Raw genomic sequence first — 18670 nt, 5'->3', positions numbered from 1 at the left:
AATTGAATTATAAACAAATAAAAAAATATGAAAATTTTCAAAGAACTTTTTCAAAAATTATTTATTATTATAAAACATGATATCGATATCTTTATCGATATCTTTATGTTTTATATTATTCTTATAAAGTTGTTGAATTTCAAAAATGTTTTCGAATAATATTACTTTCGAAGAAATTTGTAAATTTATTTTGTAAAATATGTTTTTGTAAAACATTTATTTGAGTAACAAATAATTTTTAGAGTGAATCAGAATATTCTGGGAAAAAGAAAGTCAGGGAAAAAGTCAATTTTATCTGAATATTAAGAAAAAAACAAAATTAAATGTTTGTGGCAACGTTGATAATTTTTGTCTGTAATAAATAAATTTCGAATATTAATTGAATTGCTTTGAATTGATTGATTATTAATTTGTTGAAAAAATTTTCAGGAATTGCTCACAGGGATCTGAAGCCAGAGAACATATTGTGTGTTCATCCTGACAAACTGACACCAATAAAAGTGTGCGATTTTGATCTTGGATCGGGAATAAAATTCAACAACTCCCTGTCAAGTCCAGTAGCAACTCCTCAACTCTTAACACCAGTTGGCAGTGCAGAGTTTATGGCACCAGAAGTAGTGGAGGCTTTTATCGGAGAGGCAAATTACTACGATAAGAGATGTGATCTTTGGAGTCTGGGCGTTATTATGTACATTCTACTGTGCGGCTATCCTCCGTTTTATGGAAATTGCGGCACTGACTGTGGCTGGGAAAGGGGTGAGAATTGCAGAGCCTGCCAGCAAATGCTCTTCACCAGTATCCAGGAAGGCAACTATGAATTTCCCGACAGTGAATGGACAACTATTTCCGAAGACGCCAAGGACCTCATTAGAGGTTTGCTCGTTAAAAACGCCCATCAAAGACTCAGTGCGGAGTGTGTCCTCGAACATCCTTGGATCACGCCTGGACCCAGTCGTGTTGAGTGTGGAAACAGGTCCTTGGTCACTCCGCACATCATAAGGTATTGCTGATGAAAAACTGTTAATTTTACAATAAATGTGGTTTTTTCCACTCATCAACTAATAATACAAAGTTGCCACGCCACCTGGAAAACCTAAAAATGTCAGGGAATTTTTTAACCTTGAAAGAACCTGGAAAAATCATTGATCAGGGTGGCCACATGTCAGCAAAGTCAGGGAAATGTCAGAAAAAAAATTTTTTTGTCAGGGAAATTAAGAAAATTGAGATTTTTTTCGACTTATTTTCAAAAATTGCGACTTTCAACTTTTTTCCAAACATTGCAAGAAAATATCATATTTTTTAGTATGAAATGCAATTCAATTCGAATTTTATAGTGCGAATAACAACTATAAACAAATCTTTCAGAAATTATTTTTGAATAATTTTTCTATTTAAATTTTTTAAAATATACAATTAAAAAGATTTTGAGTAATTGAAATTTCTGTAAAATTTAATTGAAAATAATTAATTTTTTTCAAGTATTTTGTTAGAATTTTTAAAAATCAACTATTGAAGAATTTTAATTGCAAATTTTAAAAATAATTGAATTGTCAAAAATTTTAATGAAAAATCTTTAAACGAAAATTTAAAACTGAAAATTAATGAAAATTAGCTGCTAATTTTTTTAAATTTAGTATTTTCAGTACTTTTAATTACATATTTTCGAAAATTTAAATACATACAAAAAATAATAACATTTTAGAATTATTTTTAACATTTTGGAGAAATATTCATGTTCAAAATATTTCATTAAAATTCATCAAAAAATTAATTAGTTTTTTTAAATAATACAAAAACTCCTTTAAGAATTTCTATTGTTTTTGAAAAATTACATTAAAATATTTTTAAAAACTACTTAATTCTTATAGAATTTTTTAAGATTCAATTATCTTCGAATATTAAGCAAATAAAAATTTACTTTTTTGGATTTATTAAAATTTCGGAGAAATAATGGTCATATTTACAATTAAAATTCTTCAAAAATTTGATTATTTTTATTTTTTGAAAATATTTAAATCTTAATAAACTGAAGAAAAAAACATGGCCAGTTCAATTATTATAAAAAATTGAATTTTCGTATTTAAAAAATTTAATTCTCTAAGAATATTCGAAAAAATTTATAATTATTCTTAAAAATTTTATTGAAATTTGTCAAAGGAATTCAATTGTTTAAAAATTTGTTCAATAAAATTCTTTATTAGAATTCGATTCTGAGAAACATTCAATAAATTATTTATTTAAATTTAAATTATTGAATTCTCGTAAAATTTTCTAATAAAAATTAATTTAAAAACAAATTTCAGCTAAATTTTTTTAGATAATAATAATTGAATATTAAAAGCATTTTAGCGTGAATTTTGAAAAGTTTTCAAATTGAAATCTTTGAAAATTTGAATTTTTCATAATTTTAATTGTTAATTTTATAGAACTAACTTTTTTAAAGAATTTTAATTTAAATTCTGTAGAAATTAGTTAAATATTTTAATGTATATTTAACTAGTTATTAAAAAAAAAAAGATTTATAGTAGAATTTTAGTTAAAAATACGAAAAAAAATTGAATTTTGGAGAAGTTATAAATGATTGCAAAAATTCAATTATTTTCAAAACTGTCATAAATAATATAAATATCACAGAAATTCAATTCTTTACAAATTGTTTTATAAATTTCTTTGCAATAATTCAAATGTTTAAGAAAATAATATTAAAATTTTATTAAAATTCAATTTTTTGAGAAACATTCAATTATTCAATAAATTATTTATTTTCGTACCTATTTAAATAATTGAATTCTCGAATAAAAATGTATTTAAAAATGAATTTTAGTTAAAATTTTAGATAATTGAATATTAAAAGCCTTATAGCGTGATTATAGCGTGAATTTTTAGAAATAATTGAATTTTGAAAAGGATTCATAATTTTAATTATAAATTTTATAGAGCTAATTTTTTGGAAAAGTTTAATTGAATTTTTTTGAAACTATTTGAAGTTTTTATTTTCTAATGTATATTTAATTGAAAAATTTCCTAATAATCGAAATTTTTGGTAAAATTGAAGTGTAAACAAATCGATTTAAAAATTCTCAAAAAGAACTTTTTCAAAAATTTATTAAAAATAATTGATTTAAAGAGGAATTTTAGTTGGAAATTCTAGAAAATAGTAATTAAATTAAAATGATGAAAATAATGTTGAATAAGTTACAGTAATAATATTATTATAATATAAAATAATGATTCTGTCATTATTTTAATAAATTATTATTATTATTATATTTATTTAAAAAAGAAGTTATTGATGTTTTTGAATATTTTTTCAATTAAAGAAATTCGTAAATAAATCTAATAGAACATTTTTTGAGTATCTAATCATTTTCTAATTTCATTTTTCTAATCATTTCTTTAAAGTCAGAGAAAAAGTCAAAATTTTGTCCGGAATTCAGGGAAAAGTCTGTGAAAAGGAAAATTAAATTTTTGTGACAACTCTGATTGAGTAATAAATAAATATTATAATAATACAGTATTATGTCAATGTTCCGTTTAGTTATAAAAATTTATTAGTTATTTAATTTGATAAAAAATGTAAATATAGTTTTAAAAACCTGGAAAAATTTTTTTTTTAATCTGGAAATGTCAGGGAATTTCAAATGAGTAAAAAGTGTGGCAACCCTGTAAATAAAATTTCTATTACTTAGAAAATATTTTCAAAAATTTAATTAATTCAATTTTTCTTATTAGGAGGAACAACTCAGCTCGTGAATTGTCTGCCTTTGCCGAATCAGCCATGGCGGTGAATCGCGTGGTTTTCCAGCATTTCTCCGTGAATTTGGAGGAGCTCTTAGAGAACAGAGAGCCAAGATTGTCGACATCATCAACTGACGACGATAATCATCCATACGGTCATATGTCTGACTCAAGCAGTGAATTGTCAGAACACAGTAATAAGAATGGCGCGACACATTCGTCTTGCGAATTTGAACCTGGCTCGCGCCACAGATCTTCTTCGGTGCGTTCTAGTATCGATCTAAGTGATTCCAAGATCATCGGTAAGAATCGATTGATCGACAAGGATCCAATAAAAAATTTGTTTGGTCTATCACCACCCAGCGAAAGTCTGCTAATGCAGAGACGTTTAAAAGCTCGTTCGACTCTTCTTGAACGTCAAAATACGCCGATTGTCGCATCACCAAGTGGCTAAAAATGCGAACATACACATATATTTTTTCTTGAAAAAAAAAAACATTTCCCTTTCTCGCTGCAGTAATTCGTCTTTATATCCACAACTTTAAAAAAAAACAGCCACACACCATCGACAAAAAGAAAAACAATTTTGTGAATTTCTAATTCAATTTTTGTGATTTCTAATCGGGACGTGAATTTGTTTCATGTCTCCGATATTTTGACTGCAACGAAAACGACGTTACCGATGACATTCACTGATTAGTAATGTCGATCACTATCAATAGTTACTATATTCAGTTTCAATTTAGACAGTTATGTTTACCGTAAAAATTAGCTTCTTATTCCGATTAATTTTTTCAAACAGTGTTTTTTCATCTTTTAAACGTTTCTTTTAAGACAATACGCGATGATGTCTCTGCGCTTTTCCACTGACTGGTAGTAATAATACTAATAATAATATTAATCATCATAATCATAATAGAAAGTAATACAAGTCTCAACTTTCATATATTTTTTTTTTTATAATTTTAATAATTCAGTTTTGTAGAATTTGTGAGAATTTGGAAAAGTATGCAGAGATGATTCCCGTAAATTCTGTTTAATCAGACACGCACAGGAATAAAAAAAAGTAAACGTATTTTCTTGATTATAAAAACGTTAACGTTGACAGTAAAGTTACTAACTTTTCTTTTTTGACAGCTTGAACCAAGATATAACATACATGTATAGTACACGTAACTCGATTTTTGTTTTGAGAAGGAGTTTCCCTCCCTCTCATGGTAATATTGTGCGTAGTATTTACACACAAAGAATATTTTCAATTTGGTGAAGTTGCTGAAAATTTGAAAAATATTAAAGAATTTTCTCGATGATGCGCATACTTATCTGCAAACATCGAAAAACTCGATTTGAATTATTGTATAATTCGTTCGTCCCAAGGTTTTTAAAAAGACATTGAGGAAACAAATTGTGATAGAATATTTGTGAATAAACCCCTTGTGCGGTGCATAGTTTGCTCAGTAAGTGTTTAAGAACTTTGTAATAATTTAACAATCGCTTGGAGAAGCAAAAAAATATTTTTTAAAAATAGAAGGGGAAAGGGACGAACGATTAATGATTTATATAGTTGTCTTAACAACTGTTTTTAAAAAAAAACTATAGTGATTTAAAGAAAACATTCGCATAGCGTGAAATCCTTTAACATTAAATTTGTACCTGTATCAAAAGCAAGCGTTAAGCGAGAAGAGAAACAACATTAGATTAGATTTATATATTTAGAAGGAACAAAGGGGCAAAGTAAATCCAATTTTGAAGAATTTTGAAAATCGAATTAAAAATTTCAATTGTTATAAAATTAATTTTTCTTCTTCTGTTTTCTATAATTAATTTTTTCAATTACTTTGTTCATGTTCCTTGAAAAAATTTGACCGAAATAATGAGAGATTGGCGCGTGATTTTCATCGAAACTTTCACGTTATACACTTCCTTGGTAAAAGCCCAATTTTCTTGGTATTTCCTTTAAAAAGATGGCATTAGCATTGCTGTCTATCGTTGTTTTTTTTTTATTTGGGTCCGCTTATAAACAGTTGTCGCGACCTTGGGAGTTGTTTCACTCAGGGCAGAAAGAATTAAAATGCGCCAATTCTTAACCTGCTTTTGTTCTGTTCAAAGAGTCAAAGAACAGGAAACAAAACTTTTTACGTGAGACTCTCGTGTTTAATATTCTTTGAGATCTTTCTTCCCTTGGAGAAAAATAAACACGAGGAATCTTAACGAATTTGTAGGCGATAGGCGTCCAAAACGTAGCTTGAGTCAGTCGTTGAGTTGAGATTAGGCTTTTCTCATAATATATAATTGATAAACATTCGAACGTAGTGGAATGTCAGTAACGCATTTTATGAATTAGAATAACTCGAATTTTTGTCTGGATATTGTTTTTTTTCTCCTGAGTTTTAATAAGATGTTTTTACATGTGAAAGAAAAGTATAGAAAAGACTAAAAAAAAAAAATAGAGTTATTGAAAAAAAACAAATCCAGACAGTAATTCAGAGACGATAAGTGCATTTTTTTCGACAATTCAACGACTGAATAAAGCTACACTTGTAAACTTCGTGTATATAAAAACAAATCCTTACGACATATATTAAAACGAGAAAAGCAATGTCTAAAGTTGAAAGAATGAGAAGTTACAAAACAAAGCCATATTTAGCGCTTCTCGAAATTTTAAAAATCCGTTTTTAACGATCGTTTTTTCAGCGACAAATCGATTTAAAAAAAAAATGTACACTCTTGAAAGAATCGTTACTTGTTTTCCTCCACATTCGCAGGCTCGAAAATACAAAAAAAAAAATTTTACGATAATATTATCGAGAGTGTACCACTTTCAATAAACGATCGTTTATTTTTTTTTAATGAATGAAGTGTGAGATTATGAACGAAGTATGAAATATGAAATGAAAATAAGGCAGAATATAAAAATGGCCATAATTATCACCTTGTTAGCGGTTTATCCGCGAGTGATTGGTGCGAGAGTTATGGAAGAATGTTTGTGAATCGTGTGTAAGATGATAGAAGAGTACTAAAAAATTAACTATTAGCTTCTAAGAGAAAGAAGAAAAAAAGTCCTTTTTTATAGATTAAGCTACCGCTCGCTAAATTATTAAAAAAAAAATAGACACCGGGTGCAATAACAACGTGAGAAACATTTCCCTCGGTGTCTCAATTGTAAGAAATCGATCATGAAAAATTTCCGTTTTATCTAATAGTTAAATAATAATTAAATATATTTCACTCTCATCTCTAAAAATAAGTATTTTTGTTCCTTTTTGATTACATTTAAAAATATTTATATTCTTCTTTATACAATATTTTTGTCATGATCGATTCTAAATTGTCATTGTCATCGATAGTTTTTACAATGAATTTTCCGACTAGACAGAGAGCGGTAAATTATACACGTACACATATATAATTCTTTTTCTCTTTACTTCGTGCATTATTTTTTCAGAGTATGCGAGAGCATTGCGTGTTTGAAAAGGGATTCAGAATTACAAAAGAAAAAAAAGCGAATGAATTATTGGCGTCTGTAAAAGTTATACACTAAGAGAGAAGAGCGAGATTTTCGTTACTTTTTTAAAGAGCGAGAGAGGAGAAGAGAATTGATAAAAGAGAAGGTGATAAAGACGAAAAAAATGACAAAAAAAAAATAAAAATAAAGTCATACGAATCATCTTTTAATTATGTGTTTTATTTTTGCGAATCCAAACAATTTTTTCCATTTCATTTAGAAAATTAAAAAAGTAAGAGTTGTTTTTAGTTTCGTTTTCTGATTTTAAGGAATGAAAATTAAAGAGTTCTTTTTAATTAATTACGTATTTATTTACATAAACATAAAAGCAACAAACTTAATTTTTATAATGAAAATGACAATAAAGTCGATGAAAGCGTACAGGGAATTCATGGTGTAACAATGTTCGCTTATTAAACTTAAAAATTAATATCGGATACAATAATAATAAATCACACACAAAAGCGATCAAGTTTCACCATGAACATAACAGAAAATCGAGGAGACAGAAAATTGTTCCTTAAAAAAAAAAAAATGAAAGAGACTTTCCATAAAGAATAAAAAGTGAGTCTTATATAGTTTATACAGAGTATAAAGTTTATAATTAAATAAGTTCTTACATAAATTTATTTTATACGTCATTCAGCTTCTTCTAATTTAAAAATTCCAATTTTATAACGTAAGAACAATATTTAAACTTTTTATAAACTATTTTTCTTGTAATATAAAAAAGTTTTTCCATTAAGTTTAAATTTTCATTATAAATAGTGAGCGCAACATTTTTACGCTCGGAGAAATATATACAGATTTAAAAAAATAATACATTTTTAATAATTAATTGAATTGATATACCGTTTTGTTTCGTATTCAATTATGAAAACAATTATTGAGCACATCACCCTTTGGCGATTAACAAAATTATGCACGAGTACAACAGTTGGAAAGAAAAAGGTTTTAGAATTCGTAGAAACATTATTACGTATTGTATACAAATGTAAGAGATTTTTTCTTCTCTTTTCCTTTTTCTTTAACTTAACTACATTCTTCGAATGAGAAAGAACTTTTCTTCCTGAGGACCAAGTCCGCAATGTTTCTAAAAACTATAAAATAATGCAACGATTTTATTTGCGCTACAAATTTACGTTCTTTTTGAGCATTGTCTTTTGAGTAATAATTAATTCAATTAATAGAATTAATTGAAATTTTTTTATTAATTACATTAATTGAATTTTAATTAATTGAATTAATTGAAAATAGAGATAAATTTAAAAAATAAAATTTTGTTATTAAAAACATTGCGGACTTAAGTGTTTCATTTTTATTCTCGAAAAAAAAAATTAAAAAAATGAGCAAAATTTGTTTAATTATAATAGCGACAAGTTTTTATACAATTGGCATTAAAAGAAGAAAAAAGAAATCGATTATAATTTAACTGAGTCCAAAAAAGCCTAAAGTTTTCAAGGTATTGGTCATTCTTGAAATTAACTTGTCCTTGTACATCCAAATTGTTGTGTCCATTACACTATTTTCTCTATATTCGACACACGATTTCTTCAACGACTTAACACAGTCTGCTCTGTAATGCTGCAACTGAGCATCTTCAGTCTCAATTGGATAACTAGTACATCCAGCCCCTAAGCAGGCCAGAGGAAAATGATTATGAAGCGTAACCACTCTTTCTGGATTATGAAAACACTTGATGTATTGATTAGGCTTTGTGAAGTTCTTGGACCTGTAAACATGTTGCAACATGTGCATGTACCTGAAATTATAATTATACAATATTAATATTTATATCAAGAGAAATATTTTTATTTTACTTTAACTATTTAACTATTTTTTAAACAAAAATAATAATAATTCAAGAAATTTTATATAATTAGTAAATTATATTTTTGTTAATCAGGATTGCAACGCTTTTGCTCTTTTCAAATTCCCGAACTTTTTAAGGTTTTCCAGGTTAAAAACGGAATTTTTCCAGGTTTTTAAAATGACAATAATTATAATCTAAAATTTTAACTAAAATTCATTTTTAAATCAATATTTATTAGAAAATTCTACGAGAATTCCATTTTTTCAAAACAAAAATACATATTTTATTATATTGAATGTTTCTTAAAATTGAATTTTCAATTTTTCATAAAAAATTTTATCAACAAATTTTTAAATAATATGAATTCTCTTGGCAAATTTTAATAAAATTTTTAAGAATAATTGCATTTTTCGAGGAATTTGATGAAAATTGTATTAAAAATAATTGAAATTCTGCCAAGAATTTTATTAAAATTTTTGAAAATAATTGAGATGAATTTTATTAAAATTTCTTTTTAAATAATTGAATTCTTTTGTGAAATTTTATTGAAATTAATTGAATTTTGACAAATTTTTGAAATTAATTAAATTTATACGAAGAATTTTATAAAAATTATTTTAAAAAAAATTGAATTGTTTCAAAGAATTTCATTAAAATTTTTGAAAATAATAATTTAATTCTTTGAAGAAATTTAATTTAAAATGTATTGAAAATAAATAAATAATACTTAAATTATAATAAAAAAAATGTAGCAAAGGAAAATAATTGAATAATAATTATTCAATTCTTTCCACAATTATTGTGATAAGAATTAAAGAAAGAATTTATCCAATTTTTTAAAAAGTAATTGAAAGTCTGCGATGAGTTTTATTATTTATGAAAATAATTAAATCTGTATAAAAATGTTATTATTTATGAAAATAATTGAATAATAATAATAATAATAATTTCTGCAATTATTTGTAATTTCTTCAAAATTCAATTTGTTTTAGTGTTTTTAACTAAAATTCTTCTATAAATCCATTATTTTTAATAATCAATTAAATATATATATTAAAGAATTTTAGTTATTAAAATTATTGATTTCAAGAATAAACACAATAACTTTATAAAACAACCAGGATTTTGATTAAAATTCCCTGACTTTTCCAGGTTTTTTCATGGTTTATAAAATTTCCTAACATTTCCAGGTTTTCCAGGTTGCGTGGCAACCCTGTTAATTATTCATTTATTATTATTGTTATTATTGCTATTATTATTATTATTATTACTATTATTATTATTATTATTATTATTATTATTATTATTACTATTACCATACAAATTATTTAATAATTGCCACGCTCCGAAAAAACGATAAGAAGTAAAAATTTTAGGTTATGTTTATATTTCCGAAAGTGACAATAAAAAAAGGAAATCAATCCTCAATATAAAATAAGAATGCTTAACCCTCTTAACATAAAAAATAATCATTAAAAACTGCTTTTAGTTTTGTACAATCAAGCATAAACTTTTAAATCGGGTAAAAATAACACAAACATAACCTTAAAATAATTATATTTCTTTGGGACGCGTCACATTTTTTAACAATTACATAATTTTACAGAGACATACCTAACAATGATGAAGAGTAGAAAATTGATGTAGGAACTATTTTTTTTATATCTTTGATAAACAATTAATTGAACTTTGTCATTTTATTTTAGAAAGGCAAATAATATTTGCTTAGAAAGTATGTACATGCGGTATCTATTTTGTAATTGTAGACATAAAAAGAACAATATGCATCGTCTATCATGAACGTCAGAGCAAAAATCTTCCTCCTACATATAAGGAAGAGTTTTCCTCTCACTCAGATACTTGTACTTTCATTCTTTAAGGTGGAAAAGAATGTTTAAGTGCCCGTATCAGTAAGCAAATTGCAATATGGAATACTATTATTTTGATTATACTGTTATTTAAATTTAACGTTTACGATTGCCGATTTAGAGCAAAGATTATATGCGCCGATATTAGTAGACACTGTTTCGTTTTCATTTCTATTTCCAATTGTCATTATTTTAATGACTTGCAATTACTGTAATATTATGTTTACTTTTAACACTCCCCCCATGCTCTTATAATGGATTTTTTAATTGTTTTTTTTAAAGGGCCTTAAGGGTCGTTCACAAACTTCGTCACGCTCCTTAGGGCAGAGGGGGGGGGAAAGATCATTCTATAAAATTTTATTTTCTAATGTACATAATAAATGAGAGAATTTTAATGTTTAGAAACATAAATATTAATTTTATCTATACAAAGGATGAAAGGAAAGTATTTTTTGGATTTTTCTATAACTCTTTTCTCTCCGCAAGGAAAGTAATTTAAAAAATTCCCGCTATTTTTGTATGCGCATGCACCAGTCGTAAAGGAGGTTAGGTTAGGGTCTTTAAATTTAGAATTTAGTCAATCGCGCGGGCACACGCGGGCAAAGAATGTAAACACTAACCGGTTTTCTAAAGGGATTATGTATATTTACACAATTAAATTTAAAACAAGAGGTATTTTCAGTTTCAAAAGTTGAATTCTATTGGATAACGTTACTATTATTAATAGAAAATATTACATTTTCGATACGAAAATAGAAGCAACAATCCATCAAGGCAAATAAGGTAAATTGTAATTGCTACATTTTTAGACACTTCTTCTTTTCATTAATATTCTAAAAATTAGGAAATCGTTTTGAATATTTGAAAACTAGTGTGTGATTATTAATATATTGGTAACAATAATAATAATAATAATAATAATAATAATAATAATAATAATAATAATAATAATAACATGAGTGTCTATTGAAGTTAAAATTGAAAGCAAACTTACTTTGGAATGTCCTTAAATGAACCATGTGAATGAAGAAGATCGTCTAGGAAGTAAACATTTCGAACATTATAGGAAGCTCGCGTTTCGTTCTTTAATTTGAATGCTTTCGGTAGAACACGATTTTTCATCAAATCTTGCCACGTTGCATCCTGAAGTGGCATTATCACTTCATCAACATCCAAGAGAACAATGTATTCATACTCATACATGTGTTTATATAGACAATCATTGTAAGGAATTAGTTCGTTTTGCCGTTTATGATTAGTCTTCTTAGTCAAGTACATGTGTTGGAAAATTGGCATATTCGGCTGACCGCCAGGAAGTGTTATAGGCGTCACGTGCACTTTTCCTAATTTTTGATAGTGATTGAGAACTTTTGTGACGTTTGGATGAACCTGCAAGCAAATGAAAATAAATTTGTAGCCATTTTTTCTGTCGGTAATATTTTTTTGGAAATTAAGTAAAGTTCTACGGTGAAAGGATAACATTTGCCCAAAATTTTAGGTTATGTTTATGGTATTTAGTATTTTTCGATTTATTTTTGATTATTTGACACCAAAATCATTATTTACTGAATGTATAGGTATAATAATGATTTGTATATAATAAAGAATTAAATACTAATAGTTTATATACCGAAAACAAGTCACATTTACTTTAATTTCAAACTTTTGTCAAAAATAGTTCCTTTCGCCGAAGAATACGTTACATTATTTAGAAAAATATAGTATTTGGAAATATTATTTCACTTGAATATTCAAAAAGAAATTGCATTAGAAAAATTAGAGCGCTGTATTACTGCATACATTCGGAGTGTAGAAAAATGAAAAGAAAAATTCAGTACGTGGTAACGATTCTAATTGAGGCAATTTACAAGAGATGAGGCAAATTGAAATGGAAGAAATGGAAACATTCATTCTAAGAACGAAAGGGAATTCTTCAGTCTTTAACAAGTAGATTTAAAGCGAAGATGAAATAGAGAGATGAAGAGTATTTTACGATTCTAGAATGAATTCTAAAGACTATGTGAATGAATGGAAACTCCTTTTAGGAAAGAAGGAAAGTTGAACAATGAAAACTATTGTTTTCTCAGCAAAAAACGATTTATATCGCGAGATAAAGGGATGATTAAAATATTAAAATCCATTAGAAACGTACGAAAAAGAATTGTAATCAGTCGATTGACACAAAAATTTAATTTATACTTTTTCCTTGATCCTAAAGAATATTCTAATTCATTATATTTATCTATACGAATTTCTTTAAATTGAAAAAAATTATTCAAAAACATGAATAACATGAATAACTAGTCGAAATCTTCCTTAATTATGAATAACTTATAATTTCAATAAACATTTAATCATTATTATTATACAAAATATTATTATAAAACATGAAGAAATAGATCAAGTTCTTCATGATTTACAATGATTAATAATTATGAAAATAATGCAATTATTGCGAAGAAATTTCTAAAAGATTTGTAAATAATAATTGAATTCCTGTGAAATTTTAATTAATTATCGAAATAATTAAATTCTTTTAAGAAATTTAATTGAAAATGTATTTAAAATAATTATTTTAAATTCTAATAAACAAATTATATTAACATTTTTTTTAATAATTAAATTCTTTTGAAGAATTTTTATAAAGGGCTCATAACTCTAAAAATCATAAGAGTCATTTTCACTGTCATTTGTTATGTAAAAATGACACTTATATGGCTTTTAGAGTTGAGCCCTTTTCGAAATTCACGATTCAATTGCATTTTTCCACGAATTAATTAAAACTTTTATTAAGTATAATTGAAATCCTATAATGAGTTTTATTAATTTATGAAAATAATTGAATTTCTGCGATGAGTTTTAATATTTATGAAAATAATTGAATTCCTAAAAAGCATTTTATTATTTATGAAAATAATTGAATCCCTAAAAAGAATTTTATTAAAATTCTTGAAAAAATTGAATTTTTGTGAAGAAATTTGTTAAAATTCATGAAAATTATTGAATTTTTTTATTAGAATTTAATTATTTTTGAAAGTATAATTGAATTCTTTTAGGAAAATTAATTAAAAATGTATTAAAAATTTAAAAATAATAATTTAAAATTCTAATAAACAAATCATACCAAAATTTATTAAAGTAATTGAAATCTTTTGCAGAATTCTAATAAAATAATAATTAAATTTTTCCACGAATTCATTAAAAATTTTATTAAAAATAATTGAAACCATGTGATGAATTTTTTTTATTTATGAAAATAATTGAATTTCTGCATTCTATTATTTGAAAGTAATTGAATTCCTAAAAAGCATTTTATTATTTATGAAAATAATTGAATAAGTAGAATTTTATTAAAATTCTTGAAAATAATTAAATTTTTGCGATGAATTTTATTATTTATAAAAATAATTAAATTTTTGTGCAGAATTTGATTTAAATATTTGGAAATAATTGAATTTATGATAAGAATTTCATTTTTTTTTTTGAAAATAATTGAATTCCTGTGAAGAAATTTCTTACAACTTTTTAAAAATAATTGAATTTCTGCCCAAAATTTAATTAATTATGAAAATAATTGAATTTTTGTAAAGAATTCTGTTGAAATTGTTGAAAATTATATTTTGTTGAGGAATTTAATAAAAATAATTGAATTCCTGTGAAATTTTGATTATTTATGAAAATAATAAATAAATGTTTACGTACAACGTTATTAAAATTTTTTTGAAATAATTTAATTCTTTTGGAAAATTTTATCAAAATATTAGATAGGTATTAAAAACTATTGAAATTTTGCCAAGAATTTTATTATTTATAAGGATAATTGAAATTTTGACGAGAATTAAAATTTTTTTTTGATAATTGAATTTCTGCGATGAAGTTTATTAAAATTATATTTAAATAATAATTGAATTTATCTAAATTTAATATTTATGAAAATAATTGAATTTTTGCCATGAATTTTATTATTTCTAAAAATATATTTGAATTTTTGAGAAGAATTTTATTACTTTTAAAAATAATTCAATTTCTGCAAAATTCAATTTTTTTTTAGTGTTTTCAACAAATATTCTTCTATAAATCCATTATTTTTCGTAATTAATTAAATATATATATTTTTGAAATTTAACAAATTTCAGAAGAATTTGAATTATTAAAATTTTTCATTGTAGTTCTTTAAAAATTATAATTAAATTCATTGAAAAATGAAATTTTCGGAAATTTTAAATTGAAACCTTTTAAAGTGCATCTATTTATGAAAATTTTAAACGCAACTCTTTGAAAGTGCAGTTTTGAAATATTTGAGTAAAATTATGCATTAAATAATTTATTTAGCAATAATTTGATAGGAATTAAGTTATTTAAAAAGAGATTATTGACTGAAATAGAGAAAATTGAAGGTTTTGTATTAGAATTCGTGGTAATTTGATAGTTTATGAGGAAAACAAAAAAGACACAAAAAATTCAGAATTTTTTATGAATTTTAAAAATTTAATTTTTCTGGTAACTTTTAATGAAAATCCCTGCCTTTTTCCCGAATTTTCTGACCTGTGGCAACCCTGTTAATCTAATGAATTGATATTCGTTAGATAAAGAAATATGTTTTTTAATTTTACCAATTATTAAGCAAATGAATGCGGAAGTTGTAAAAAAAAAGATAAGAAAACAAGAAGAAGATAATTATTATTGATAGATGAGTAAATTTACTGGAGCAAGAAGAGCATGCTTGAATGAGGAAGTGATTAAAGAGTCGCAACAAGAAATATACAAGTTTGATGATTGGAAAATGTATCTACATCAGGAAAAGAAGAAATAACAAATTGTGATGTTTGGGTGTCTTGCGGAGAAGAAGAAGAAAAAAGAAAAACGAAAAAAAAGAGGAAAGCATAGTCATATTATTATCATCGGAACTCACTTGCAGTTCGTAGAAGAAGATTTTATCCGCTCCGAGAAGTCCAATGAGTTCGATCCACTCAACGAGTCGAACAGATAAATCTTCATGAAGAAAGTCCAGTCCCTTAACGCAAACAGCAAAATCTTTCTTCTTTTCTGGCTTATTATAAATCACCCTAAGATTATTGGAAGCAGTATCGCAGACCTTCTCCACCAAAGACACGGAAGCTGGCGGACCTTTTTGCCAGTGAGTCTGCGGTATCCTACAAGCGATCACGTAAGGCTGATAGATACCCTGCTTATAATTACCCCACTTGGGAAACCAGATATACTTATACTCTAGAATTTCAACAACCTTAGGTTCTCGCTCGCCGTCATACCACAACTGACAATAAGTCTTGATTGTAGGCGCAATTCTATCAATCATCCCAACCATCCTGATGGCGGGTCCGATTTTCGACAACTTCCTCACATCGTAATAGGCGCCAAACAATTGAAAAGTCCCATTACTAGTCCTCAGTGATTGCCAGTAAATGTTATTAAATTCTAAGTCATAAATACTAGGATACTTGGCAACACAAGCACTTTTATTCGTTGTCTTCGCCGCTTTACTGCTACTCTGACTGGTTAGAAATTTACTATTTTTATTCCAGTAGGCCACCGGGAGGCTAGGCAAACGATCCTCGATGTCTTGAATGAGTTCGTCTTCGGATTTTAATGGTCGTTTGTCGAGAAGTGGATCCAAATTGAATGGCATTTTCGTGACCAAAGTTCGTTCCTGATTGAGGAGTGTGTAGCCTGAGCCAGATGTGGAATTATCTCGATAATTGCCGAATTTCATAACTGAGAAGAGTTTTAGGAAAAAATTTGATACTTTTGGATTCTGACCTGATTGTTGTTCTTGTTTAAAATTATTAACAGTCACGCCCTCGCTGTCAATGACATTGTTCACGTGTAAAATACTGTTTTCAGCGTAACGGAATTGCAGAGTGGCTATCATAACGAGGCCCCATGCAAAGGCAAAGACCAAAGCTCTGCGGACACATCTTGATGATCTTCCGCTGATGCAACTTTGTAGCATCCTCAATGTCAGTCTTGTTACTTCCGTCCAGACACGCTGAATCATTTGCTTAACCACCTGTAACAGAATTTTATGCTTCAATTCATTTTTTTATAGTAGTAATTATACGTTTTCATTATTAAGTGTTAAAAATGGTAACTTCAAGTTGTAAAGAATCTTGAACATTATTTTTTTTATTATTTGCACAACTTTAATTAAATTCGCTAATAGTTGAAATAAAAAAAATTATTATCAACAATTTTAATACATTTTTTAGAAACAATTTAATTATTTAAAAAAATTTTTCGAAACTCAATTATTTTCAATATAGGTGTCCACTATTTTAATAAAATATCCCAAAAGAATTCAATTCTTTGAAATAATTTTAATAAAATTCTTCACAAACATTCAATTATTTTTTTTAATAAAATTTTTATAAGAATTCAATTATTTAAAATATGATTTTCATAAAATTTCTCTAAAAGAATGAATTATTTAAAAGAATTTTTATAAAATTCTTCAAGGAAATTAAATTATTTTTAAAAATCATAATAAAATTCTATTAGGCATTGAATTAGTTTGAATAAAATTTTAATAAAATTCTTCACAAGTATTTAATTATTTTCATAAATAATAAGATACTTTAAATAAATTCAATTATTTAAAAGAATTTTCAAAAAATTCTTCACGGGAACTCAATTATTTTCATAAATAATAAAATACTTTAGGTAAATTCAATTACTTTAAATATAATTTTAATAAAATTCTTCGCAGAAATTCAATTATGTTCAAAAATTTTTTTAAATTCTCGTCAAAATTTCAATTATATTTATAAATAATAAAATTCTTGTAAAAATTTCAATGGTTCTCAATATCTAATATTTTAATAAAATTTGCAAAAAGAATTAAATTATTTTAAACAAATTTTAATAAAATTGTACGTAATTATTTATTTACTATTTACATAAATAATCAAAATTTAACAGGAATTCAATTTATTATTTTTATTCAATTCCTCAACAGAATATAATTTTCAACAATTTCAACAGAATTCTTTACAAAAATTCAATTATTTTTATAATTAATAAACTTTTGGGCAGAAATTCAATTATTTTTAAAAGTTTTAAAATAAATTTCTGCACAGGAATCCAATTATTTCCAAGTATTTCAATAAAATTCTGCTCAAAAATTCAATTATTTTTATAAATAATAAACTTCTTCGCAAAAATTAAATTATTTTCAAGAATTTTAATAAAATTTTCTTTATTCAATTATTTTCATAAATATTAAAATGCTTTTCAGGAATTCACTTACTTTCAAATAATATAGAACTCAACGCAAAAATTCAATTATTTTTATAAATTAATAAATTTTTTAATGAATTGATGGGAAAATTTAATTAATATTTTTTTAGAATTCTTCAAAAGAATTCAATTACTTAATTAAATTTTAGTATGATTTATTTATTAGAATTTAAAATTATTATTTTTAATACATTTTTAATTAAATTCTATTAGATTCTAATTCTAATTCTATTATTCTATAATAAAATTCTATTAGGCATTGAATTAGTTTGAATAAAATTTTAATAAAATTCTTTACAAGTATTTAATTATTTTTATAAATATTAAAATATTTTAAATAAATTCAATTATTTTAATAAATAATAAATTTTTCACAGGAATTGAATTTTTTAAAATACGATTTCCCTAAAATTTTTCAGTAGAAATCAATTATTTAAAAGAGTTTTTATGAAATTCTTCGCGGAAATTCAATGATTTTAAATATAATTTTAA

At 25.1% G+C, this 18670-nt stretch overlaps 2 protein-coding genes across 7 annotated transcripts in view; one reads left to right on the top strand and one right to left on the bottom strand.

Moving 5' to 3' along the window:
* Window positions 1-7413, top strand: part of LOC122511360 (MAP kinase-interacting serine/threonine-protein kinase 1-like) — a 44524-nt gene extending 37111 nt beyond the window's left edge. For all 3 annotated transcript variants that reach the window (XM_043626545.1, XM_043626544.1, XM_043626546.1), the window contains 2 exons: window positions 430-1000; window positions 3733-7413. In XM_043626545.1, the coding sequence (XP_043482480.1) occupies window positions 430-1000; window positions 3733-4192 (1031 nt within the window). In that variant the 3' untranslated portion in view covers window positions 4193-7413. The remainder of the gene's footprint in view (window positions 1-429; window positions 1001-3732) is intronic.
* The window catches only part of LOC122511359, a 65809-nt gene continuing 52880 nt past the window's right edge, over window positions 5742-18670 (bottom strand). For 3 of the 4 annotated variants that reach the window (XM_043626541.1, XM_043626540.1, XM_043626542.1), the window contains exons 2-4: window positions 15837-16952; window positions 11919-12313; window positions 5742-9005 (exon numbers count right to left, since the gene is read on the bottom strand). In XM_043626541.1, the coding sequence (XP_043482476.1) occupies window positions 8672-9005; window positions 11919-12313; window positions 15837-16940 (1833 nt within the window). In that variant the 5' untranslated portion in view covers window positions 16941-16952 and the 3' untranslated portion in view covers window positions 5742-8671. The remainder of the gene's footprint in view (window positions 9006-11918; window positions 12314-15836; window positions 16953-18670) is intronic. The other variant, XM_043626543.1, reaches the window with a different exon arrangement.

This window comes from Leptopilina heterotoma, unplaced genomic scaffold, assembly GCF_015476425.1.
Source record: "Leptopilina heterotoma isolate Lh14 unplaced genomic scaffold, ASM1547642v1 Lhet_81, whole genome shotgun sequence".
NCBI classification, from domain to species: Eukaryota; Metazoa; Arthropoda; class Insecta; order Hymenoptera; family Figitidae; genus Leptopilina; species Leptopilina heterotoma.
This window is presented reverse-complemented; position numbering and strand designations above follow the sequence as displayed.